The 27,580-nt window shown below is 42.0% G+C and overlaps 2 protein-coding genes and 1 long non-coding RNA gene across 3 annotated transcripts in view; 2 read left to right on the forward strand and 1 right to left on the reverse strand.

The window, feature by feature from the left end:
- Positions 1-2,990, reverse strand: part of LOC129146007 (uncharacterized) — a 42,171-nt gene extending 39,181 nt beyond the window's left edge. The window contains exon 1 of the long non-coding RNA XR_008552305.1: positions 2,959-2,990. This is a non-coding gene — a long non-coding RNA (uncharacterized LOC129146007). The remainder of the gene's footprint in view (positions 1-2,958) is intronic.
- Positions 2,991-3,140: 150 nt separating this feature from the next.
- TMPRSS12 (transmembrane serine protease 12) lies at positions 3,141-14,402 on the forward strand. The gene is made up of 6 exons (XM_054696789.1): positions 3,141-3,355; positions 3,640-3,838; positions 4,034-4,229; positions 7,976-8,244; positions 10,937-11,079; positions 13,841-14,402. Exons 1-6 carry the CDS (start codon positions 3,173-3,175, stop codon positions 14,084-14,086), a joined length of 1,236 nt encoding a protein of 411 aa, XP_054552764.1. The 5' UTR covers positions 3,141-3,172; the 3' UTR covers positions 14,087-14,402.
- Positions 14,403-19,025: 4,623 nt separating this feature from the next.
- Positions 19,026-27,304, forward strand: TMT1A (thiol methyltransferase 1A). The gene is made up of 3 exons (XM_037514731.2): positions 19,026-19,173; positions 19,401-19,900; positions 25,928-27,304. Exons 2-3 carry the CDS (start codon positions 19,403-19,405, stop codon positions 26,162-26,164), a joined length of 735 nt encoding a protein of 244 aa, XP_037370628.1. The 5' UTR covers positions 19,026-19,173; positions 19,401-19,402; the 3' UTR covers positions 26,165-27,304.
- Positions 27,305-27,580: the final 276 nt, after the last annotated feature.

The raw sequence follows: 27,580 nt of genomic DNA on the forward strand, positions 1-27,580 counted from the left end.
GGGAGACCCAATAGTGTGGCTGTTTTAAAAGACCTAACCTTATAATTTTTAAATAAGTATTTAAGTATAGATAAAATTATATAATTTTTAGCATTACTTCAAAATAATTTTGGTAGTGAGGAAAAATAGATGGGAATATAATTATAGTAAGACTGGCCATGAAATAATTGCCAAATCTGTGTGATGGGCCCATGGGGTTTATTATTTAATTTTTGTTTGACATTTTCAGACAGAAATCTCTAAAAACTAAAGACACAATGCTAGAACTATCAGTTATTTACATAGAAATAAAGGAAATAATTCCCCACCATGTTACCAACCTTCCTGACCACCGTAACCTTACTGTTCCCTATTGCTGAAGATGAATAGGGGCAAAGTTCAGTATAGCTCAAGATAGCAGCAATAAAATAACGTAAACCCACACATTCGACATCATTGTTCTTAAAAACCGTGGGTCAACTTGCCACTGGGAAACTCTCACAGACACCTTTTTGGCCCAAATAATAGCTGCCTATTTCTTTATTCCCTTTCCCCCAGTTTCCTTGGCACATTAAAAAAATTTTTGCATTATGCTGGTGTAGGGTAAGGCAAAAAAGTATCAGGCTTGGGCCTCCCCGGTGGCGCAGCAGGTTGAGCACAGCGCTGTGAAGCTGTCCACAGCCTCCGCAGCACCGAGTCAATTCCAGGCCTGCCAGGGAGAATCCCACATGGCGAGGCAGACCTCTCCTCTCTCGCCCACTGCTTTGGTCCGTCTGCCTGTTCTGCTCCCCGATCTGTCTCTGGTGAATCCTCTCACCCTCCCATGACTCTGGCCTGTACCCCAGCTCTTGTATAAATAAAAATAAATATTAAAAAAAAGTGTCAGGCTTTTCTGCCCTCCTGCCATTAGGATGGATGATGGATCCTTGTGGTCCTGAAAGCATGCCTGATGGCGGGCACCTGGAGTAGGGTGTGGGCGTGCGTAAGTGGATGCACCTGTTCTGAGAGACTGGGCTTATATGGGCGGCGTCAAGGGACGCCAGCAGAGCGGGAGAACAGAAGCAGAGAGAACCAGAAAACGCCAGAGAGCCCTGAAAGAGTGAAGACTTGCTGGGGGTTGGGAGGTCTGCCAGCCTCCCGGCACCCCTGCCTGCTGTGTGCCCAGTAAAATCCCAATAAAAGTCTGCAAAAGCCACTGAGGGCTCCAGGACTCTCTTCTCCTTACCCTGTCTGCTCGGATCATAGAATACCTGCACTGTGCCATTCCTGCCGCTACAGCTGGACAATCAGCCCTCAGGTTGTAGGCATACTACCATGTATCCAAAAACCTTATTAAATGGCTCTGCAAAAGGGAAGATTCTGGACTCAATACAGAATCAATTCAAATACATAAACAGGAAAAACTTTCAACTTAAACTTAGTTTTTTCTCTTACATATCCTGATTAAAAAAAAAAAAAGGCATGGGTTCTCCTTTACCTCTGTAAGATAACAGAAAACAGTAAAAACAATAAAACTATTCATACATTGCTTTATTGTCTGCTACGGTTAATGTTATGTGTCAGTTTGACTAGGTTATACCATGCCCACATAGTTGGAAAAATAGGATGTTTCCAACAATGTTTGTGAGGGTGTTTTAAGAAAAGATTATCATTTAAATTTAACTGAATAAAGACCTCCTCCCTTGCCAACATGGAGTGATGTCATCCAATCCAATCCAGGGCCCAAATCAACAAAAATGAGGAACAGCATATTTTCCCTTTCTTCTAGATCTGGGACATCCACCTCTCCTTCCCTCCCACATCCGAATTCCTAGTTCTCAGTCCTCAGGACTCCAGGACTCCCCCACTCTCCTGCTTCAGACTGTGACTTCATTATACCACTGACTTTCCTGGTTCTCCAGCTTGGAGATGGCACATCATGGGATTTCTCAGCATTCATAATTGTAGGAGCCAATTTTCACAGTAAATCTCTTGTATATCTCTTATGTATCCTATTGGTTCTGTTTCTCTGGAGATGAATAGATACATAGCCAATCCTCTGCTTGTGTTTTAGCCTAACCTGTCTTCACTACATCATCTTCTCCTTGGTCTCCCCCTCATAATCTAGGCCCAGCTCACATCCTCTCCAACGGGGAGAGCCTTCCCAGACCGTCATAACCCACACCAACCCCTTGTGTCTGAGTTGGTATTTGGCTTAGGTATCAACCATAAACCAGAGACACACTGGGGGAGAGGGGCTAGGGAGGGAGTAGGCTCAAAACAGTGGTGGGAGTGGGAATTGTATGGGGACTATAACCCAGATGAAAATGCATACATTGTGCAAAAATGAAAAATGATGTGAAAAATATATATAAAATTTAGGGCCTCCCTGGTGGCGCAGGCAGTTGAGCGCAGCGCTGTGACGCTGTCTGCAGGCTCTGCAATGCCGGTTAGATCCCTGCCGGCCTCGGAGCAGCCCACATGGCGAGCAGACCTCTCCTGCCTCGCCCGCTGCTCCCCTCAGCAGTGTATTTCGTCAGTCTGCCTGTTCTGTTCCCCGCTCTGTCTCTGGTGAATCCTCTCACCCTCCCACACACCTGGCCTGTACCCCAGTTCTTGTATAAATAAAATAAATCTTAAAAAATATATAATTTAAAAACTAGGGGCCTCCCTGGTGGCGCAAGGGGTTAAGCACCGCACTATGAAACAGTCCTCTGCCTCTGCAACACGAGTTCGATCCCCGGCCGGCCAGGGAGATACCCACAAGGCGCGGCAGACCTCTCCTGTCTCACCCGCTGCTCCCCTCAGTGGTGTGTTTCAGTCAGTCTGCCTGTTCTGCTCCCCACTCTGTCTCTGATGGACCCTCTCACCCCCCGCATCTCTGGCCTGTACCCCAGCTCTTGCATGCATAAATAAATCTTAAAAATAATAAAATTTTTAAAAATAATAAAAAATTGAAAAGTACGTCTAACTTCAGTAGCGCGGGAAGGCCAGACTCACCCCAAGCCCCGCCAGCCTCCGGGCCTCTCCCGTCGTCCCGCGGACCCGGGCACAGCCCCACCCCCACACCTGCCCCGACCCCCGCCGCGCACCTCACGCACCTCACGCACCTCACGCACCTCACGCACCTCACGCACCTCGGCGCCCGGCCGCGCGTCACCAGGCCACGTGCCAGGCGGGAACTCGCCGCCATCTTGCGCACACGAGTCCCGACATGGGCCCGGGGCTCCTGAGCGCCGCGCTGGTGTTTGTGGGGACCTCGCTCCTGTACGCGGAACTCCCCCCGCTGCCCGAAAGGAACGGGGGTGCACCTGCCCGGGGACAGGCCGGCGGCCCCGGGGAGGCCAAGGCCCCGCCGAGCGGCGTGAACGGATCCGCCCAGAAAGGGGAAGAGCTGGTCTCCAAGGGCAGTGTCTGCTCATTCCTCTCTTTGGCCAGCCCGCGCGCCTTTCCCCCGCTTCTATGGCATTTAATTTGGGTCCTCCCCGTGTGTTGTGCCTGTCGTCTTTAAAACTACCCGGCTGTCCCGCTGTGACGGGAGGCGGAGGAGGAGGAGGGCCGGTGGTGGCGCCCTGCGGCCGTGGTAGTAAGAGCACCGCGCGTCGTGGGGGCGTCTGTGTGGGCGCCTCCATAGGCTGAGGTTCGTCGTTCCTGTTAAACACAGTTCATTGACATTCGGGGTTGAAAGTTATTAGGCGAGCTTTTATTAGGAAGGGTGAAATTTTCACCTTGATTCACCACGCCCAGAGTCATGACTCGCCATTTAACACAAGGAGGAACGTGATACCTGGCCAGAGAAACCTCTCTCAGTGTAAAACTTTTGGGGAAAATACAGTTGTAAAACCGAGGGGAATTGCGTCAATTGAATCTCTTCCTATTTGTAAGTAACGGGCCACGTCTGTCTCAACCTTCCTTTAAGGTTTATCTCAATATATGGGCCTTCTATAGGTGTCCTGCCTACTTTATCAGTTTTTAAAACAAGGATTTAGCAGGTTATGATTGTGTATTAAGACTAGGAAATAATACATATATTAGATGTTCAGACGTCTAATCATTTTTTATTTTTTATTTTTAGCTTGTGGAACAGCACCGCTTATGAATGTGTTAAAAGGGTCTCGGATTATAGGGGGCTCAGAAGCTCCAATTGGTTCATGGCCATGGATAGTCAGCCTGCAAATTCAGTCTGGCAGGACTCTTGTTCATATATGTGGAGGCAGCATAGTGAAAGAAAGGTGGATCCTCACAGCTGCTCACTGCATTAAAGACACCAAGTATGTATCTAGAATACAACTCTCATTTTATTCTCCTAGGGGTTATTTTGATGTGGTAAAGGCCCATCTTACTTCAACCATGTTCAGTTAAACCCTATTTGTAAATATTGAAATTTGAACAAAATACTATTTTATTTGGATTTTTTCCAACCATTTAAAAGTGTAAAAAAGTTCTTTGTTTATGGGCTAGTAGAAAAGCAGGTGACAAACTGGATCTGGCCTGTGGATTAGAGTTTGTTGGACCTTATTTTAAATAATTAAGTCTTTCTTTTAGCTTTTAAAATTATTATAACCACGTGTTTGTATTTCTTACCATTAGAGTAAGTTCTTTGAAGACAAGGACTACATCTTTTATTTGATATTGCTGGTATTAATGTAGGACTTGACCTACTTTATAGGAAACAATATTTGTTGAGTCTGCAGGTAATGTTAGTTTGGGAGAAATAGGAATCATCACAGAATGAAATGAAACAAAATCATACAAAGATGTAAGATAAATCCTCTAGGAAACATGGTTCCTGTAATTCAGTCTCCATTAACAATTTAACTTTTAAGAGAATTTAACTTTTTTTTAAAGATTTGTTTATTTATACAAGAACTGGAGTACAGGCCAGAGGAGTGGGAGGGTGAGAGAATTCACCAGACACAGAGCGGGGAGCAGAACAGGCAGATGCCTGAAAACACTGCTGAGGGGAGCAGCGGGCGAGACAGGAGAGGTCTGCCATGCCATGTGGGTATCTCCCTGGCCAACGGGGAAACAAACCTGTACTGCAAAAGCTGTGGATAGCGTCACAGCGCTGTGCTCAACCCGCTGCTCCACTGGGGAGGCCCGAGAATTTAACTTTTAACAGCTATCTTGGAGAAGACTGAAAAGACTTTAAGACTAACAATTTCAAAATTCAGATGGGGGCAACTAGCTTTATGGTGTACATAAGGCTTTAATCTGTGCACTGCATTTTAAAACATGCAATTCAGTTCTATAAACTAGCCTTTTGAGGACTAGAGATTAGAAAAATGGGAAATATTAAGGTATAAACCAAGAAAAAGATTTAGGAAAAAAGTTTCAGTGTTAGCAATCAATTCTGTTCTTCCCAGGGTGGATGCTTTATGACTCTTTTCTGGCATACTGGCTGAAAAATGGCTTTCAGCAGTTTTCAGATCTTAACCTGAGGGAGGAAAGACCTGCTGGGTATGATATGAAGATTTTTTAAAAAGCTCTTCTCTCATATTACTAAATCCTAACATTCCTAACATTGCACTTTACTGGTTTGCTGCTTTGATGCAGTGTGGAGAACAGTAAGTTTGGAGTAGGGAGACCTGCATTCTAGACCTCCCTTGCAGGTTCCCCAACCTACTAGACATATGACCTTTATCAAATAATATGACTTTGTTGTATTGTCATAGAACCTTGGATTTCAAAAAGACATTTTAAAATTTTAGCTCCATTATCTGCCCTCTGTATTAATTCACATATTATTGGATGTTACTCTCTTATCAAATACATGATTTACAGATATTTTCTCCCATTCTGTGTCTTGCCTTTTTACTTTCTTGATGCTCTTCTGAACTCTCTATTATTTCCCACTGGTGTAATGTCTGGCATTGTACTAGGACCACACTGTTTACTATAGCTTCAAGTAAGTTTTGAAACCAGGAAACAGAGTCCTCTACCTCATTTTTATTCCCCCAAGGTTATTTTGATTATTTGGGATTACTTGACATGATATGTAAATTTTAGGACACCTTTCTCTATTTCTGGAAAAAAAAAACCATTGGGATTTTTATAGGGGTTGCATTGAATATGTAGATGACTTTGGGGAGTGCTGTCTTAACAATATTAAGCAATCTTTCTGATCCATGAATAGGGAGTGTCTTTCCATTTGTCTATGTTCTTTAATTTCTTTTGGCAATGTTTTGTAGTTTTCAGTGTATACAATATGTTGGGGTTTGTTTTTTTTTTTGAATCTTATGGTCTGAGTATAAATTGAAGCAAGTAATAGGACCTGAGTATGTTTGGAAAAGAAAAAATGCCATTATTTCAAAGAAGCTTAAAGCAGTGCATTAAAGCAAAATATGTCATGATAGATTTTCATTTGATGTGGCTTTATGTTAATGAGAGTTGGATTAAACTTTTTGTTACTATTATTGATGAAATTCATATGGAATCACCAAAAACCCCGAATAGCCAAAACTCTCCTGAAAAAAAAAGATGGGAATGGAGGCATCACACGCCCAGACTTCAAACTATACTACAAAGCCATAATCATCAAAACTGCATGGTATTGGAACAAGAACAGACATACAGACCAATGGAATCGAATAGAAAATCCAGAAATAAACCCACAGATGTATGGTCAACTAATCTTTGACAAAGGAGCAAAGACTATGCAATGGAGCAAAGAAAGTTTGTTCAATAAATGGTGCTGGGAAAACTGGGTCACTACATGCAAAAGAATGAAGCTTGACTACTACCTCACACCATACACAAAAATCAACTCAAAATGGATTAAAGAACTAGACTTAAGACCTGAAACCATAAAATACATAGAAGGAAATACAGGCGAAACACTACGTGATATTCACATCAAAGACATCTTTACAGACACATCACCCAAAGCAGTGATAGTGAAGGCAAAGATAAACAGCTGGGACTACATCAAATTAAAGAGCTTCTGCACAGCAAAAGAGACAATAACAAAAACAAAGAGAAACCCCACCAAGTGGGAGAACATTTTTGCACACAACACTAATGATAAGGACTGATCACAAAAATAAAGAAAATAATCCAGTCAAAAAATGGGCAGAAGAGCTAAAAAGAAACTTCTCTGAAGAGGAAATGCAAATGGCCAACAGGCATATGAAAAAATGTTCAACATCACTTGTCATCAGGGAAATGCAAATCAAAACTACCATGAGATACCATCTTACACCAGTGAGAATGGCACATATTAAAAAAACTAGCAACAACAAATGTTGGCGAGGGTGTGGAGAAAAAGGAACTCTTCTGCACTGTTGGTGGGAGTGCAAACTGGTCCAACCACTATGGAGAGCTGTGTGGAGATTTCTGGACCTACTAAACATAGAGCTTCCATATGATCCAGCAATTCCACTCCTAGGTATTTACCCAAAGGACACAGAAACATCAATTCCAAAGAGCACCTGCACCCCTATGTTTATAGCAGCACTATTTACAATAGCTAAGCTTTGGAAACAACCCAAATGCCCAAAAATAGATGACTGGATCAAGAAGATGTGGTATATATATACCATGGAATATTACTCAGCATTCAAAAAAGATAAAACACATGCAATTTGCAGCAACATGGATGGTGCTGGAAGGGATCATGCTCAGCAAAATAAGCCAGATAGAAAAAGAAAAATACCGGATGGTCTCACTCATAGCAGGAATCTAGTAAACTTAAATAAGGGACCAGGAAAATGAATAACTATAAGAAAGTGAAAATCAAAATCAACAAAAAACTATGAACCAGAGACACTCTATGGGGGGTAGGGGGTGGAAGGGGAGGGATTGGGGTCAAAATAAGCAAAATAAGGGGGTTGCAATTGTATGGGGAATATAAAAATAAAATTTATAAAAAAAATAAAATACTGTGCTATATAATTTGATTTCAATAAAAAAAACTTACTGTTACTAATCTAACATGAGAAAAACAAAAGATAGTGGGAGATTAAGAGTAGCTACTTAGTTAAATAGCATGTTTCTAAAAACATTTATTCTCTTTCAGCAATCCTTTGCTATGGAGAGTTGTGATTGGAACTAATAATATAGGTGGGAGACTGCCACAAACCAAGAAGATGAAAGTTAAAGCCATCATTATCCACCCAGCCTTCAATTTGCAATCTTATTTCAGTGATATTGCACTTTTTCATTTAAAAAAAGCAGTGAGATATAATGACTATATTCAGCCTATTTGTCTACCATTTGATGTTTTTCAAAACTTGAACCAAAGCACAAAGTGCTTTATAAGTGGCTGGGGAAGAACAAAAGAAGAAGGTAATTATAGCCTGAATTTTATTGATTAAAACATTCCTTATTATTGGCAGAGGGTAAATATTTTGTATATTTCTTTACCTCTTTATATCATGAATTTGAAAAATAGATTCTATATGAATTAGTGAATAGGAAATGCCTTTTTTGGTCTGTGAATAGTATTTTCTTCCTTGGGGGAAAGACAAAATTATCTTCTAAGACATAAATAGAATTTTTTCTGATTTCATGCCAAGACACTTGAACATTTAGACATTCTCAGAGAAAATGATTTCAAACATTACTGTAGTTTCTGAGACTCATGGGTAATGGAGTGTTGCAAATCTTGAACAATAACCTCTGGCTCTGAGGAATCAGATTTTTAAGTTTGGCTCTGTCTTTCCCTAAAAATAGATCTCTCTTATGATCCAGCAATTACACTCCTACATATCTACCCAAAAAGTGCAATAACACCAATTCAAAAGGCTATATGCATTCCTATAGTCATTGCAGCCCTATTTACAAACTTTGGAGACAACCTAAGTGTCCCAAACAGATCAGTGATCAGGAAGATGTGGGTTATGAACACAGTGGAATACCACTCAGCTATTATCAAAGGTAAACTCTTGCCATTTGTGACAACCTGGGTAGAACTGGAGGGGATAATACTAGGTAAACTAAGTCAGAGGAGAAAGACAACTATTAGATCGTTTCACTAACATGCAGAATATAGAGAAAAAAAACAAAGATCAGACAAAAACAAACCCTCTAAGTCTGATTGTAAAATTGAGGCTACCAGAGAGTTAATGTGAGGGCGGAGAACAAAGACAGGAGGTGGCCAGTGAACTATAATGGAGGACTCTGGGCGCCTGGGTAAGGGTGAGGTGAGGTAACATACTCTGAAGGTGGCCATCCTGTACCTCTGGACCATTTACAAAGGTATAAACCAGTGTTACCTCAATTAGAAAAAAAAGATCATCTCTGTAAGTGTTAAAAATGCACAACAGTATACACATAGAATTTCCTTAACCTGGTTAAGATTGTCTACCTCCAAACTGCAAACATCATTATTACAGAAAACAACTTCCTTTAAAATAAGAAATCCTTTCCCCTACCATCACCACCTTGATTCAAGATTGTGGTTGAGATTACAGCATGTACAGTAACACTAAAAAAAAAAAAAAAAAAAAAAAAAAAAATGCAAAATACATACAACTAGAAAGGTAATAACAAAACACTCATTATTCATGGGTAATATGATGGCTCTAAGAAACATCTGTCTAGGAATGTGAATGCCATTAGTACATACTGCGTTTCTGTTTCCTTATTCCTGTTCTCTCTGCATTCTGAGACTTCACGCTCTCAGAATGCTTGTCCTCGTGAGGTTGGAACTGTGGCTACAGGCAGCTTTGAACTTAGAGCTGAACGTCATGTGACTAGCTGGCAGCTTCATTTAAAAAAATGTTGACATGTTCCAACCGAGTAGACTTATTCCATGTAGGATCACCCCTGGACCAAACAGTCTCAGCAGGAGGATGGGATTCTGTGAATGGAGAAGCTGAATTACTTGCTATCTAGAGTCAAAGGAACAATGTCTATTACTAGAGAAGTTGGGAAAGGATGCAGGGCACACAAAATACTCAGCCACCACATGTGACAACTCTGAGACAAGCTGATGGGATCAGATGCTGTTGGCTTAGTAGCTTTTCTATGGATTAATTTTCACAATACTCTGTATTCTAATGGTTCCTTGTATTTTTGTATATTAAACCACTTTATATTCAAGAATTAGCAGAGAAGTTAGTGTTATACACTAAATCTCTTTTATTTTCATGTTGACCATCTTTGAAGACTTCATATCATGGGAAAATTTAGTAAAAATTATTTACAACTTAAAACATAAGATTGATTTCTTCTGCCTTTTCTGTTCTCTATTCTGTCTCTGGTGAATCCTCTTATCCCCCACATCTCTGGCCTACACCCCAGTTCTTGTATGCATACATAAAAATAAATCTTTGCAAAAAACCCATAAGATTGATCTCAATATTTACCTCTTTAAGCTTTAATAATTTTGATAATAGGTTTATTTTGTAAAAACTACAGATCCTTGGGCCTCCCCAGTGGCACAGTGGGTTGAGCGCAGTGCTGTGGAGCTGTCTGCAGCCCTGGCAGCACAGGTTCGATTCCCGGCCGGCCAGGGAGATACCCATATGGCGTGGCAGACCTCTCCTGTCTCTCCCACTGCTCCCCTCAGCAGTGTATTTCGGTCCGTCTGCCTGTTCTGCTCCCCACTCTGTCTCTGGTGAATCCTCTCACCCTCGTGTGCCTCTGGCCTGTCTGTACCCCAGTTCTTGTATAAAAAATAAATAAATCTTAAAAAAAAACCCCACCATAGATCCTTTTGTGAGACCTTCAAGAAATAAATGAGCAAAAATAGCAGAAATAACTAGAAACTTCAATTATTTAGAGATAACTATCAATAAAATTTTGGTGAACACACTTTCACAGTCTTCCTAGGTATACATATATACTTATATGGATGCAATGTTATGTAACTGTTGAATCAGTCACTTTGGAAAGAAAACCTATTAAATATGAATACTTTGGGCTTTTTTTATTGAAGTGATGTTGGTTTGCAACACTGTAAAAAATGAGCATTATAAATCAGTCAAAAAGGCCTGCTCTCCAAAATAATCTATTGATATTTTTTTGTTAATAGGTAATGTTACAAATATGTTACAGGTAGCAGAAGTGCATTATATTTCTCGAAACATTTGTAATTCTGCGAAGAGTTATGGGGGAATAATTCCTGACACTTCGTTTTGTGCAGGTGATGAAGAAGGAGCTTTTGACACTTGCAGGGTAAGACCAAGTAATTTTCCTTAGAAATATTTTCTAAAGTCACCAGATCTTGAACAAGGTCTTTGACGACTTTCTGGTGAAGTCTTGATTATCAAGACTAAAAGTACTAAAATTCTTTTTTTCCCCCCTGTTTATTCCAACAATCCAAATCCTCTAGGTTTCCTGACTCCTTGGTTTCCATAATCATGGTCAACCTTCAACAAAATTTGCCTTGAATCTTTTTTTTTTCCTTTCTGTTACCACCTTTTTTGAGTTGTAATTTCCATACATACAATTCACTCACTGAAGGTATACAACTCAGTGGTTTGTTGTTTTTTTCCCAGTATATTTATAAAACATACAACCATCTCTACAATCCAATTTTAGTACACTTTGTCAACCTTAAAAATGACCTGCATGCATTAGGAATCACTGCCCTTAGCCTATTCTTGAAATTTTATATGAATGGAACCATTCAATATATGGATTATTTCACTTAACATACTGTTTTCAAGGTTCATTCATATTGTAATTTGTGTTAATATTTTACTCATTTTATTGGCAAATAATATACCATTGTATGGAAGTGTCACACTTTATTCAACCACCAATTAGTTGATGTGTATTTGGACCACTTCCCCTTTGGGGCTGTTATGAGTAATGTTGCTGGAAAAATTGTGTGTGTATTTTTATGTGTGGGTGTGTCTTTATTTCTCTTGGAAATTTCACCTGAGTTGAACTGCTGAGTCAATACTTAACATTCTGAAGAACTTCCAGACTATATTCCAAAGTGACTGCTCCAGTTTATTTTCTCACCAGCAATGTATGAGGTTCTAATTTCTCCACATCCTTGTCAACACTTGTTATTGTCTTTTTGATTATAGCCATCCTTGTGGGTTCATGAAGTGCTATCTAATTATCTTTGTAATTTGCATTTCCCTAATGATGAACAATGTTGAGCATTTTTGCATGTGCTTGTTACTATGTCTACTAGTCATTTATTTTTCTTTAGAGATATCCAAATCCTTTGCCCATTTCAAAATTATTTATCTTTTTATTAGAAACTCACAGTATTATTTATATAATCTGGATACAAGCCCTTCCTAGATCTATGATTAGCAAATATTAAAATATTAAAATATTCTGTTTAATATTTTCTTTCTTTTAATATTTTGTGATTGACTATTGACTCTTTTTATTCTCCTGATGTTATAATTTGTAGCACAAAAGTTTTCGATTTTTTTTATGAAGTCCAGTTTATATTTTATTTTCTCTCATGCTTTTTGTGTCTTTTTTCATTTTTATTTTCTTTTTTTACTTCTGAATTTATCAGAAGTAAACAGTGTCTCATGCGGTGATCTTTGCCTACTTATTCTGATGTCTGAAATCCAGAGTTTATCTTTCTGTGTCCTTTTCCGTAATAATATTGCTGAGTAAAACAGCAAAGAATCCAATTCAATTTCATTGCATTCATAAGTGCATTCTCATCATCAAAAAATAATTATGCAATGCCTTCCTTCTCTAGAGAATTAGAACCACCTTAGAAACATACTCTAGGGCCTCCCTGGTGGCGCAGCGGTTGAGCGCTGGGTTGTGAAGCTGCCGGCAGCCTCTGCACCGCTGGTTCGATCCCCGGCTGCTCCCCGGCCAGTGGAGGAGGGTCCCGCATGGAGCGCAGACCTCTCCTGCTGCCTGCTGCTCCCCTGAGCAGTGTGCTTCGGTCCTTCTGCCTGCTCTGCTCCCCGCTCTGGCTCTGGTGAATTCTCTCACCCTCCCGCACTTCTGACTATATCCAGTGCTTGTATAAATAAATAAATAAATCTTTAAAAAAAAAAAAAAAAGAAACATACTCTAATCTTTAGGCACAGAAGCAGTTATCTCAGTGTCCTGGTGGTTTCTGGTGATGAATAGTCCTTAAAAAATAATGTTGGTACATTAATAGTCTTGTAGAAACAATGACAGATTTGCTACTTCCTGTTATCCTCCATTAGCCAACGTTACCATTTAGATTCCCTATCTTACAAGATGCCCAATAACTTTTCTTCTAACTAGAAAACCACATACACACACACACACACACACATACACACAATCACGCTCACACACACACAGACACACCCCTAAACTAATCCATCCGGTATCTTTTATTCAATCAAACATTAATAATCCAGTCACTTATAAAACTAATTTTGGAGTACATCTTCATACCTTGATGTGTGTACATACTACACTTACCACCATTTAAGCTCCAGTGCCACTTCTTTCAGAACCTAAGAGTTATTTTTGATGTGTTTTGCCAGCTTGTTTTCTCTGTTTTTTTTATTCCACAAATAAGTGAGACCATCTGGTAATTGTCTTTCATTTTCTGACTTCTTCACTTAGTTCCAAAAGGCATGTTTTCATCTTTTTAATAGCTGAGTAGTGTTTCATTCCTTAATACATCTTTGTACATAGCATTAGGCAATAGAAGTATCCTAAAAGACAAATTTACAGTATTTTGCACACTTCCTAAATTATATTTTTCCTGAGTAATTGTACCTAAAAAAAAAAAAAAGGATATATTGCTTTCTGGGTTCAAAATTGTACAAATAGAAGTTTATCCACCTGCTGTGTGATCCTCTTCCATGCCAGACTAAATACTTCTGAGTTGGAATATAAAATTCAAAATCTTTGGATTTTTGTAGGTATATTGAAATGTCTAATGTGGTTAATTTATTCCAACTTTACTGTTGCTTAAACACTACTAAAAGTAACTAACGCTATTTTGGGACTCTTTTGATAGGGTGATAGTGGTGGACCATTAATGTGCTACTTACCAGAACATAAGCGATTTTTTGTAATGGGAGTAACCAGTTACGGACACGGCTGTGGTCGAAAAGGTTTTCCTGGTGTGTATAGCGGGCCGGCCTTCTACCAAAAATGGCTGACAGAGCACCTCAACCTGGAAAGCAATGGCATAGCCAACATCCATGTTCTATTGGGACAGGTCCTTGTGTTCTTAAGTTCTGTTGTCTTACTAACTCCATAAAGAAATTCTGAAGAATATTTTTTATGGTGACCCCCCCATGTTCCATATAATGAAAATCATCTATTCTTTTTGCAAGTTATTGTCCACTTCAGAGTTTTCATGTGAACAATTTTGGAATAAAAGGATTGTGACATATTGTATATATGGTTATAAATTTGGCACTGAATCACATGCTTCTGGAGGTATCTGTTGCATTTAGAACACTTTCCTAGAGTTTGTATCAAATATTCACTTAAGTGCATACTTTGTATATAAATACCAAATGATAAAATTTATAATTGATTTGAAAGCTGTTCTTTTGTTAAATTAATAAAACTCTCCCTTTAAGTTTGATCTTATTTTATTCAAATTAATTTGTTTATATTACTCGTTTGAATTTCATGTTGTTTCTAGTTCTCAAAGCCTGTTTTGTTACCATACACTAAGGGCTGATTGCTTGGTCTGCGTCAAAAGACCAGACCACATTGAGAGTTCTATTACATGAACAAGCAAGGAGTCAAAACTTCCAAAGCACTGTTAGGATATTAAGATGTTTATAGAAGCATTGGTGTTTGGACAGGGCAGCGACAGGGTAGAATGTCTGCAATCTTGGCTGCCCAGGCAGTGTAGTTTCATAACAGATCACATGTAGAAAATGGTGGCGAAGGACCCCCTTGGGCGGGATTTTATTATGCAAATACATGTTATTCAGCCTAAGGTAATTTTAGGTCACTGAGGGTCCTTTCCTCTCTTTGTTGCTTTAGGATTTAATCATTTTAAGCCAGAAGTTCTATAAGACCCTTAACAAACAACTCTAAATAGTTTTAAGGGTTTTTCCTGATAATACAAGTCAGCTTTGTCAGACGTCTGTCTTCAGGGCAACAACCCCTCCCCCACCCCCACCACCAAGGAGAGATTAAGAAAAAAAATCCCCCAAAGCCCTATACTCCTCATTCTTGAGGGGTTAAGGGCACAGGTCAATTTTCTGTAGCTGTTTACTGCTGAGAAGAGTCCTTGTTTATTCCTGGATTAGAGTAGTGAACTTTCATCGCTGGGTTAAGATAAGGCCTAGGATCTGTATGGCTGATATGCAAATGTTCATCATGCTGTGGCATATACAGTTGTGAACTGTAGTCTAGTGGACACCTGCTGAGCCATTAGCTTCAGAAGGCAGGGTCCAAACTAGAAATCCTAGTTATGGGAGGAGCCAGGTGGCTCTCGGTATCTATTTCCTTATGGCTCCCCAAACTGTTAAACTGGAAGAATTTTTAAGTCATGTAGCCATCTGGTCTTATCATGTATCTCTTTCATGTTAGATTCAGCCGTCCTAGTGTTATTTATCTGTGTACAGTAGGAGGAATTAGCTACAGCACAGACTCCTTGTTCAGGTAGGTGGTAGTCAAGGGCTATTCAGTTATCCATAACAACTTTGGCTAAGGAATTGAATGAAGTTTATGTAGCCCTTCAGCATAGATTTGACTAGCCATTAGATTTTTTAGGATAGTTTCATGATATGCAAAACCTCCCAATGGCACGGCCAGACCTACTGACATTCCCACCTAAGCCAGCATCAGTCCAACTGCTTTTTTGGTTTTGTGCCCTGGAGAATGATTCCCAGAATTCCCTGGATGGTGATTCCATTATGCTCAATGAATTCCCCAGTAACTTTTACATTGGGCCTATACTTAATGGCCCCTGAAAGTATAGGCTATAAAAGGAAAAAATAAGTAAATTGGACTTTATCAAAATATAAGACAGAGTTTAAGAGGTAGTCTTGCAGGTCATGTGATTCTCCACCACCACATTCAGACACTTTCTCTTACTTCCTGAGAAAAAAACACATTCTTTGGCAGGTGAGATATTTGCCGGTTTTAAAGTGAACATTTCTCTGTCCTTTTTAGTTACACTAGGCACCCAATTCTAGATATCAAGGTAAGTCATGGGCTTATCCAAATGCTGAAACAAAGTGTAATTCCTCAGACCCTCAAGGAGTGCACACCCCCACAGGGCCTGAGGTTAAGATCTGCTCAATGTTAAATCCCACCTGCAAGGCAAAACTTAGAGATACTCAGAACATTTCATACCAGATACACCCACACGATTTCTCCTTGTCTCCCCAGAGGGACAGGGGCAAGTTATTAGTACAAGCATAAGAGTGATTGTCTTTCAAAAATCAGTTTTAAGTCTCCCATGCTCTTGGTGGCCCATGGATCCTCAGGCAACTTCAATCTGGTGCCATATTGCCAAGGCTTCACTCCAGCAAGCTTCACTGCCGTTGGTGTTACCAGGAATACTTTCCAAGGATTATCCACTGTTTAGGTAGTTGATCTTGCGGTATTTCTGTTTTCCAAATTTTTTGGCAGAAACTGATCACCAGGTAAGTAGTTATGCATAGGGGTGTCTGTGAGATGCTGTTGCTTGTCAGAAGCAAACTTATGCAATACATTTAAATAGTAAAATGTTGGGATCCAGTCCAATTCGCAGGGAAAAACAAACAAGAAGACCAAAGAAGACCAGAAAGTGGTATAAAAATATGTAACTGAAAAAAAAGAAAGAAAAAAAGAAGTTACTGAAACAATTTCTCTGTACCCCCCACTCCAGCTATACTGAAGAGTTATTGGGAATAGAGTCTATACCGCCCATTCTAACTAGAAAGAGCTCTGTGACAGAACACAGCAGACCAGAACAGCAAGGTACTTCAAACCAGAGGTGAAACTGGCTGTAATCAGGGAACCAGATCAGAAAAACCACAGAACAGAAAGCACAGTGATTCAATTTGATTTGATAAGAGCAACAGGAGGTATAGGAGCCAGGTGAAATCACCTGGCAGTGCTGCTGGGAGCCATCCAGACCAGAATCCAACCTCCCACTGCCACCCCCAGTCCAGGCAGCCAGTGGGACTCCCCACCAACTCAAAATGACTTACCAGAGAGTCCTGGAGACTTCCCGGATGAGTCACTAGCAATGTAACCTGAAGGCCACAGCTCATGCCACCTATCACCACCAAATGCCAATAGAGACAGGACTCTTTAAGGTGAGCTTCAGACAGCCGACAATCTAGAAGATGAGGGTTAACATCCTAAAGAAATTTCCAGTTGGCTTTTATAATGAGTTGAACAAAGACAGTTGCTCAGCAGTAAGCAGACCTTCGCTGCAGCCAGGAGCCGTAATGTCCAGCTCCAGAGCTCCTTATCGCTCTGCTGGACACCAGGCCTCACGCTCGCCCCAGCGAAGAGGCTGGTCTTCACGCAGCACTGGCTCCGTGCACTCCTCCACATGTGTCCTTGGGCTGGAAGATTAACTCAGAGCAGACAGGCCATAAACAACGTGTGTGCGGATTTCCTACTGTACCGTGCATAGCACCTTGCCTGAACCCTGCTTCCTAGCCCTTATCAGAAGTAGAACAACTAAAGCTCTCGTAATCTGCTAGTGGGACAAGACTTAAAAGTTAAAGACACACCTACCAGGTAGCCCCTACATCATCCTTGTAGGAGAAACGAAACCATGTGTCAATAGTCAAAAACTAGAAACAACCGAAATGTCCATTGATAGTGAATGGATAGCCAAGCTCTTACACATTCATAGGATGGAATATTACTTAGCAATAAAATCATCTGATGATTTTATCTGATAAAATCATCAGCATAACTGTAAGGCAGTTATGCTGAGTAACTGGCAGTTATGTTAAGCAAAGGATGCAAGACCAAGTACAGGACTCCACATGCATGAATGCTGCCGGGACATGCAAGTTCATGTCTGGTGAGAGAAAGCCTTGGGATGGGGTCACAAGGGTGAGAGGAAACTTGCAGGTGCTAGCTTCAGGAACTTGAAATGGTTTTACAGATGTGCACGGATCAAAACTTATCAGACAACACACTCTAAGTATGTACATTTATTGCACGTCAAGTTCACCTCAAGAAAGCTGTTGAGGGCCTCCCCGGTGGCGCAGCGGTTGGGCACTGGGTTGCGAAGCTGCCCACGGCCTCTGCGGCGCCGGTTCAATCCCCGGCTGCTCCCCGGCCACCGCAGGAGGATCCCACATGGCGCGCAGACCCCTCCTGCCACCCGCTGCTCCCCTCAGCAGTGTCCTTCGGTCCTTCTGCCTGCTCTGCTCCCCGCTCTGGCTCTGGTGAATTCTCTCACCCTCCTGTGCTTCTGACTGTACCCAGTGCATGTATAAACAAAACAAACAAACAAGCAAACAAATAAAGAAAAAACATGCCTGTATTAAAAAAAAAAAAATCAAAAAAAAAAAAGAAAGCTGTTGAAAATGGAATACATATAATATTTATAAAATGCCTGGGGTATAACAATTAATGAACCACAGAACATTCCCTGTATCTACCACCCAGTTGAGAAAAGAAAACATGGGCATTATTTTTCTTTTTTTTGGGAACGAACCAGTGCTGCAGTGGCTGCGGGCAGCCTCGCAGCCCAGCGCTCAACCGTTGCACCACCAGGGGAGGCCCCAACACGGCCATTATTTTTTAAACTGTTTCCCCTGACCACCCTGGTGCTCAGACTTGCTGGTTAAAAGAAGAGGGATGCCTCAAGCTATTTTCTGAAATCTTTAGGCTCCCAAATGTGAATATCCTGGGGCTACTGTAAGTACATTAGCTGAGAAATGCAGTAGCTGGGCACAATTTGAAGTTGAAACTTTTCCTTTAAAACATGGATGGCTCCCAAACAGTGACTCGGGCTGAATAATCCTGTTATCAACGTAGGAGAGCTTCAGCCGAGAATGCACAAGGGAAAATTCTTAACTATGTGTGGCCAGGCAGGCATATCCCTTCACTTCCTTTTTAAAAAAACAGGGAGGGGTGTTCATGTGTGCATGTGTGTGGAGGCTGATAGAGGGGTGTTGGGGGGGTTGAGGGGGGTAGGTGGGGGGCGGGCAGAGATGGAGTAGGCGGGGTGGTGACGTTGTAAGGGAGCCCGGGCAGCAACCTTCTGATTTGACCTGGCTCCACCCACAGATTGCTTTCCTTGAAGAGGCCATTGGGAGCCCGGATGGGGTCGGAGTGCCGTGTGCATATAAAACTCCAGTGGGAAACTAGCTGTCCTCTGCAAGCCCAGAGAAGGGGAAATAGGATTGGAGTGGCAATAAGGTAATTCAACTTTCCTTCTAAAGAGAAGCTGGGAACCCTCTCATTTGGCTTCATGAAAATTAAGCAATGAGTCAGCTTTTGCTAGCTGCCTACTAATTAGGTGAAGTGGACGCTTGCCTTGTACTTGACTGGAGCAGGGTGTTTTCAGCACCACTTTCATCGGGCAAAGTAAAGGAGTTGAGTCTCTAACTTTTTTGTTTTGTTCTGTTTTTTTTCCCTCTTCTGAGTAATGGCACTTACTATCTTTATCCTCCGACTGGCTGTCGGCGTCCTGACGCTTCCCATATACCTGCTGAACTTTCTGGGGGTGTGGAGTTGGATATGTAAAAAATGGTTCCCCTACTTCATGCAAAAGTTCACCGTGATGTATAATGAGCAGATGATGAGCAAGAAGCGGGAGCTCTTCAGCAACCTGCAGGACTTCGCGGGTCCCTCCGGGAAGCTCTCCCTGCTGGAGGTGGGGTGTGGCACCGGGGCCAACTTCAAGTTCTACCCGCCCGGATGCAAGGTAACCTGTATTGACCCCAACCCCAACTTTGAGAAGTTCTTGATCGATAGTGTTGCCAAGAACCGACACCTGCAGTTCGAGCACTTCATAGTGGCCGTGGGGGAGAACATGCACCAGGTGGCTGACGGCTCCGTGGACGTGGTGGTTTGCACCCTGGTTCTGTGCTCAGTGAACAGCCAGGAGAAGATTCTCCAGGAGGTGCGCAGGGTGCTACGGCCGGTGAGTGCGGGGCGAGGGTGCCTGGCTAGCAGTGACCCCACATCTAAGGCAGTTTCAGAAGGAGTTAGATCCCCGGCCAGGGAGCTACCCACATGGCGCAGTAGACCTCTCTTGCCTCGCCTGCTGCCCCCCTCATCAGTATATTTCAATCTGCCTGTTCTGCTCCCCACTCTGTCTCTGGTGAATCCTCTCACACACACCCCCCACACCTCTGGCCTGTACCCCAGTTCTTGTATGCATAAATAAATCTTTAAAAAACATTCTAACAGGGCCTCCCCGGTGGCGCAGCGGTTGAGCTCTGGGTTGCTACAGTTCAATCCCCAGCTGCCGGGCGAGGGTCCCACATGGCGCCACAGACCTCTCCTGCCGCCCGCTGCTCTCCTCAGCAGTGTACTTCGTCAGTCTGCCTGTTCTGCTCTCCTCTCTGGCTCTGGTGAATTCTCTCACCCTCCCGTGCTTCTGACTATACCCAGTGCTTGTATAATTAAATAAATAAATCTTTAAAAAAAAAATTCTAACATAAAACTATAGAGAAGACACTTGAATTTTTTAAAGCCTGAGAACAGGACAGGAAAGATTGATAAATCTGAATAGTTTAGACTTTAAAGCTTCTGGCAAGAAAAAAGTATAAAAAACCAAGGTGTGAAAACAAACTTGGAAAAAGTATTCTCTGGGGCTCGCAGACAAAGGGTTAACTTCCTTTATATTAAAAGAAACAAGTCAATAAGATCAATGGGACTTTTTAAATCAGTAAGGAAAACACAAGAGAAAAATAGGCAAAGAACTGGAACAGAAATATAGGTAAAACTAGCCAATTATGTGATTAACATGCTCAACATTATTCTCAATTAAAACAACAAATTAAAGCAAGTGACTGTTTTTACATATTAAATGTCAGAAACTTTTTTTTTTTTTAATAGAGGCATGATTTATTTATTTGTTTGCTGGTTTGTTTGTTTGTTTTGTTTATACATGCACTGGGTACAGTCAGAAGCGCGGGAGGGTGAGAGAATTCACCAGAGCCAGAGCGGGGAGCAGAGCAGGCAGAAGGACCGAAGTACACTGCTGAGGGGAGCAGCGGGCGGCAGGAGAGGTCTGCGCGCCATGTGGGACCCTCCTCCGGTGGCCGGGGAACAGCTGGGGATCGAACCGGCGCTGCAGAGGCCGCGGGCAGCTTCGCAACCCAGCGCTCAACCGCTGCGCCACCGGGGAGGCCCAAATGTCAGAAACTTTTAAGGTCAATATAGTTTTGGAGTGGGGATGGGAGATGGGGTGGGGATCCGCCATCTCCCCTTGTTCTTGAGATTTTGCTTGGTGCCCAAAGTTGCTGCTGGTTAAGCTCAATGTAGAGTCAGGCAGGGATCCTGGACCAGGAAAAAGTCTTGGTATGAGGAGATCCGCTGAAAACAGCAGGCAACGTTATGGCCAGATTGGTATCACCAGCTGTACCCCTTGACAGGAAGTTAAGTGTTAACAGGGACTAGAGGCAGGATATTTTGTTTTGTTTGTTTTTAAAGATTTATGTATTTATGCATACAAGAACTGGGATGTAGGCCAGAGGTGCGGGGGCGGGGTGTGTGTGTGAGAGGACTCACCAGAGACAGAGTGGGGAACAGAACAGGCAGATTGATCGAAGTACACTGCTGAGGGGAGCAGCGGGTGAATCAGGAGAGGTCTGCTGTGCCATGTGGGTAGCTTCACAGCGCTGTGCTTTATCCCTTGCACCACCAGGGAGGCCTGAGATAGGATGTTTTGATCAGCAATAGTGGAGGCCTAAGCAACAGCCCCTATTCACTCCGCCCCAGCTTGTGCCAGACTACTATACATCCCCATCTACATCCCCACCAAGCACATTTCTCCATGGACCTGCCCACCTTCCTTGAATTCTGACCCCCAAATAAATGTGAGACAGGCCTGGAAATTGGCACTATATCTCCAGAGATGTTGCTCTTCTAGGCCTCTCTCTCTCTTTCTCACTACTTGAACTTTGAGTTATTTTTCCTCCACCCTGCGCCACTCCCAATGTTGCCGTCCCACAAGGCGACAAGGGGGCACCCCATGCACGTTGGAGGTAGTACCTTCTTTGGAGGGCAGTTTGATAGCATCAAAATTTTAAGTACACATACTCTTTTAGCCACTAGGATTTATCCTGTAGCTATCCTGCACAAATATGCAAATATTTATCCACATGCAGAGATATTAATTACAGTACTTGTAATTGCTCAAACTGGAAATAACCCAAAGGGCCAACAATAGGAAGCTATTCAAGTAGATTGTCACAAAGTATAAAGGATTCCGTGCAGGTGACAAAATGACAAGGAAGAATTATCTATGCTATTATGAAAAACAAATCTCCAAGAAATAATGTTAACATAAAAAAAAAAAAGGAATCAAGGGCCTCCCCGGTGGCGCAGCCGTTGAGCACTGGGTTGCGATGCTGCCCGCAGCCTCTGCAGCACCGGTTCCGTCCCCGGCCGCCGAGCGAGGGTCCCACATGGCGCGACAGACCTCTCCTGCCGCCCGCTGCTCCCCTCAGCAGTGTACTTCGTCAGTCTGCCTGCTCTGCTCTCCCCTCTGGCTCTGGTGAATTCTCTCACCCTCCTGCGCTTCTGACCATACCCCAGTGCTTGTATAAATAAATAAATAAATCTTAAAAAAAAAAAAAGGAATCAAGGTGTAGAATATTGGGAGCTTATTCTATTATATATTCCATATAGTCCATTATATGTGTTATTATATAACACATATGAACGACATACTGATAGAATGACAGACAAGCTATTGACAGTGGTTACCTCTTAGAAGTGGGATTGCAGGGGAGAAATTAGTTTTCATTTTATACCTTCTTGTTTGGCTTGAAAATCTTTATACTAATATGTAATTTTCACATATTGCCTTTAGTTTTCAAAAACTAATTTAAAATGATTTTATTCTAAACATGTTGGAACATAAAATACTTTAACCTTTGAATTTACTGTTCTAGGCTAAAAGGATGTTATGTAATGCCCAGTTTTATTCTTCTAGTTGAGGAAGTTCCTGAGGACAAAAAGGATTTGGTGATAGGGCAGTAATACAATTCTGTCTCTGGTTCAAGGATAGGTCAGCATCAAAGAAGTAAAGGAAAAAGTCCTGATTCTTATGCTGAGCCAGTCCTTACATCCCAAGAGCAGGCACTGCAGTGGCACTAATCTTACAAAACCCCTGCAGGGCAAGGGACAATTAATCTGTTCTTCTAGTCCTGGTAATACTCTTAGCGGGATCATATTCTTGTAGTCTTCCTTAGCTCCTGCAAAGCACCTACTTTCTGCTGTGGCACTTTCTCACATGTTCTTCTAGCCCTCACAAGTCCTTTAAGGCAAGCATCTTCATGTTGGCTTGAGGAAACAGACTCACAGAGATTAAGAAACTTGTCCAATTAGTGGTTACCAGATAAGAAGGGGACCCAAGAGGGTAAAAGGGGAAAGTTGTACGTGGATAGAATTGGACTCTCGGTGGTGAATTTAATGTAGCAGACACACGTATTGATTTTTAATGATGCACACCTGAAGCATATAATGTCAGAATGCAATGTTACTTCAAGTGAAGGAAAAAAAGAATCTTCCCAGAGTTGCAGGACTTTCTGTAATGCAGCTATCGCATCACAGTGCTTGTCACTGGGGCTCTTTCTCTCTCTGACATCAACATTTCTACCTCTTTTGCTGGCTGGCCATCCCCTAAATGCTAGAGTTTCTTTTTTTGGCTCACCCTGGGCAATCTCATGACTCTGCAAGTTTTCAATTACCACAAATACACAGATGGTTTCCAAACCTAGATAGTTAGCTCAGCTCCCTCTTCTGACCCCAAATTTGCATATCCAGGTATTTACTGAACATCAGCTTCAGTGGGTGACAGGCACTCTGGCTGAATGTGTGCTATAAGCCACCTCTCCTGTCTCTTGTCCTATTCTATGGAACTTTTTTTAAGATTATTTATTTATGCACACAAGAATCAGGGTACAGGCCAGAGGTGCTGGGAGTGAGAGGATTCACCAGAGACAGTGGGGAGCAGAACAGGCAGATCTACTGAAATCCACTGCTGAGGGGAACAGTGGGCGAGACAGGAGAGGTCTGCTGTGCCATGTGGGTAACTCCCTGGCCGGGGATCGAACTCGTGCCACAGATAGCATCCTAGTGCTGCGTCTTAACCCCTTGTGTCACCAGGGAGGCCCCACTGCCCGTTTTTTAATTAGGTTTGTTTTTTTTCATTGTTGAGTTGTATGAGTTATTTATTCATTTTGGATGTTAATCCCTTCTCTGACAGATGATAAAATCATGTTTTAAAATAATGTTAAAAACAGATTACAGGGGCCTCCCCGGTGGCGCAGCGGTTGAGCGCTGGGCTGCGAAGCTGCGCGCGGCCTCTGCGGCGCCGGTTCGATCCCCGGCTGCTCCCCGGCCACCGGAGGAGGGTCCCACATGGCGCGCAGACCTCTCCTGCCGCCCGCTGCTCCCCTCAGCAGTGTACTTCGGTCCTTCTGCCTGCTCTGCTCCCCGCTCTGGCTCTGGTGAATTCTCTCGCCCTCCCGCGCTTCTGACTGTACCCAGTGCATGTATAAACAAAACAAAGAAACCAGCAAACAAATAAATAAAGCATGCCTCTATAAAAAAAAAAAAAAAAAAAAAACAGATTACAAAACAGAATATATGTTACAATAGTAGTTTTAGGAAAAAATCAATATTCATATAAAAGTATGCACAAAATCCTAACAAAAGTATCCCACAGTGATGGGTGGTGCGTGATTGTTTCTTTTAAAATTTTTCTGTGTTCTCTAAAATTTTGATGACACGGTTTTGCCAACCCCTGCAGCCAGACTATCTTGGTTCAAAACTTGTCTGGTATTTACAAGCTTGTGACCTTCGAAAAGTTGATTATTTTCTTTATGACTTAGTTTCCTCATCTATAAAATCAGGAATGATAATAATAACGCTGTAGGGTAAGGTAAAAGGTATCAGGCTTTTCTGCCCTCCCGCCATTAGGATAGATGACAGAACCTTGTGGTCCCGAAAGCATGCCTGATGGCGGGCACCTGGAGTAGGGTGTGGGTCTAGGTAGATGGGATTCCACTGGGCTTTTAAGGGCGGAGTTAAGGGGATGCCAGCAGAAGCTGAGAGAGAAGCAAGAGAAGCAGGAGCTGAGAGAAGGCCGGAGAGCCCAGAGTGAAGACCTGCTGGGGGCTGGGAGGCCTGCCAGCCCCCAATCCCCCAGCACCCCTGCCTGCCGTGTACCCGCTAAATCCCAATTAAAAACCTGCAAAAAACCACTGAGGACTCTGACTCCTCCTTTACCTGGTCTGCTGGATCCTAGAAAACCTGCTCCGGGCCATTCCTGACCTTACAAAGGCTTACCAAATATGTTGATGTGAGGATTAAGCGAGTTAACAGGTGATAGGCATTAAGGTATAGCACCTGTGTGCAGCTACTGTTATGTATCACTTTTATGATCATAAAATGTGTTAACTGTTTGATTGGCAACCTTACAAAAGTCGACAAAAGATGAAACTATAAATCAAAAGGTGGCTCAGTAAGTTTTCATTTATCCATCTCTTTTCCTCAAGTTGGCCTTTAGGGCCATTAAAATCTGAAACTTCTGTCATTTTATTTTTTTTTTTTTTTTTTTTTTTATAGAGGCATGTTTTATTTATTTATTTATTTGTTTGTTCATTTGTTTTGTTTATACATGCACTGGGTACAGTCAGAAGCGCGGGAGGGTGAGAGAATTCACCAGAGCCAGAGCGGGGAGCAGAACAGGCAGAAGGACCGAAGTACACTGCTGAGGGGAGCAGCGGGTGGCAGGAGAGGTCTGCGCACCATGTGGGACCCTCCTCCGGTGGCCGGGGAGCAGCCGGGAATCGAACCGGCGCCGCAGAGGCTGCGGGCAGCTTCGCAACCCAGCGCTCTACCGCTGCGCCACCGGGGAGGCCCACTTCTGTCATTTTAAATATCTCTTTTCCAAAAACTAAAATTCTTGAAATGTGTTTTTCTTTCTCAGGGAGGGGCTTTTTATTTCATGGAGCACGTAGTAGCTGAACGGTCTACCTGGAATTACTTCTGGCAGCAAGTCCTGAATCCAGCCTGGTTCCTTCTGTTTGATGGGTGCAACCTGACCAGAGAAAGCTGGAAGGCGCTGGAGAGGGCAGGTTTCTCTAAGCTGAAGCTCCAGCACCTACAGGCCCCGCTGCCCTGGGAGCTGGTGCGCCCCCACATCTATGGATATGCTGTGAAATAGTGAAGGGGGAATAGAGAGGTGAATGGCTCAGATTACTTAAGGCTTCAGTTTTACACTTAATATACTGCTTGGCAGAAGAGAAACCATTTTTTTTTTTTTTTTTTTTTTTAAAGGTAAAACTGAATTTCACTCCTATGTTTATTTTGTGACCTATTTAGCCATTTTCTCCAAAGAATCAAAACCAAACCCACACAAAAATCACCTTCGAACTCTCTTAAAAGCAAACAGTGGAATTTCCTACTTAAAGTCTACCATTCTCAACTTTACATTATTAAGTAACTTCAAAAACAGTCCAACTATTTTACTTACATTGTTACCCAAAAACTTTTAGTTTTTCCCTCTTTGAAAGTTTGGTGCTAACAGGCAGTTAACTCACTCAAAAGACTGACTGGCAGGAGAAAAGTGAAAAGATTTTTCACAAATTGAATAAAGAAATACTAGTCGAAAATCCAAATCTAAATAGCACAGACTTTAAAAATAGAAATCTGAATTGATTTGTTATTCTGAGTAATCGCTGGGCTGGCTTTCAAAATGAATGTACCAGGAAGATACACCTAGTTCTGCCCTGCTTTGTTACATGGATTATTCTAGTATTGTTTGTTCTTCAGCATTCCAGTCTTAATTCTTAACATAAATATTGTACTTAACACTTGAGTAGATCCATAAAACTATTTGAGGCAGTTAAGTTCTTGGGTTCATTTTGTTATCTAGCATGTACTTTACTGAATATAGTGGACTGCAGTCAAGAAAAGGTCAACTCTAACTAGGAAAACCAGGTGTAATCAGGTGCACTAATTACAGGCAATTGTTAAGCTTGTAGAGAAGTAAACAAGTATTTTTATATTATTATTCTGATCAAATTTACATTCCTGCCCCAAGATGATTTTTTTATTCCTTGCAATTATGGAAATGACTATGTTTTTATTCCTTGCAACTATGGAAAATCATCACAAGTGCTTAAAAACAAGAGTTAGATTGGTCAGCCATAAGGTTTAAGATTAAGATTTTCTGCAATAATTTGTATTTTATATAGTTTATTTTCTGAGATTTTTTGCAAAGGGACTATTTTAAATGTCAAATCAACCAAATCATACATTTTAGGAATGGAAATAAAATTAATGTTTATATCTCTGCTGGCTTGGTTTCTTTCTTTTTTTTAAAGTTTCTGGGAAGGCTTTTCTTCATTGTGAAGACTTAAACTTTAAATGTACAGATTTTCTCTCCATTGCCAGGTAACAATAAACACAGCTAGTACATTTTAGAAAAAAACAAATTTGGTAGGATCAAAATGGGTTTTGAAAAGTAAAAATTCAGGGCCTCCCCTGGTAGTGCAGTGGTTAAGCGCTGGGCTGCAAAGCTGCCCTGCAGCCTCTGCCGTGCCGGTTCCATCCCCGGGCCACCGGGGAGGGTCCCACA

Source organism: Talpa occidentalis, unplaced genomic scaffold (genome assembly GCF_014898055.3).
Source record: "Talpa occidentalis isolate TD23 unplaced genomic scaffold, MPIMG_talOcc4v2.1 talOcc4.16, whole genome shotgun sequence".
NCBI lineage: Eukaryota > Metazoa > Chordata > Mammalia > Eulipotyphla > Talpidae > Talpa > Talpa occidentalis.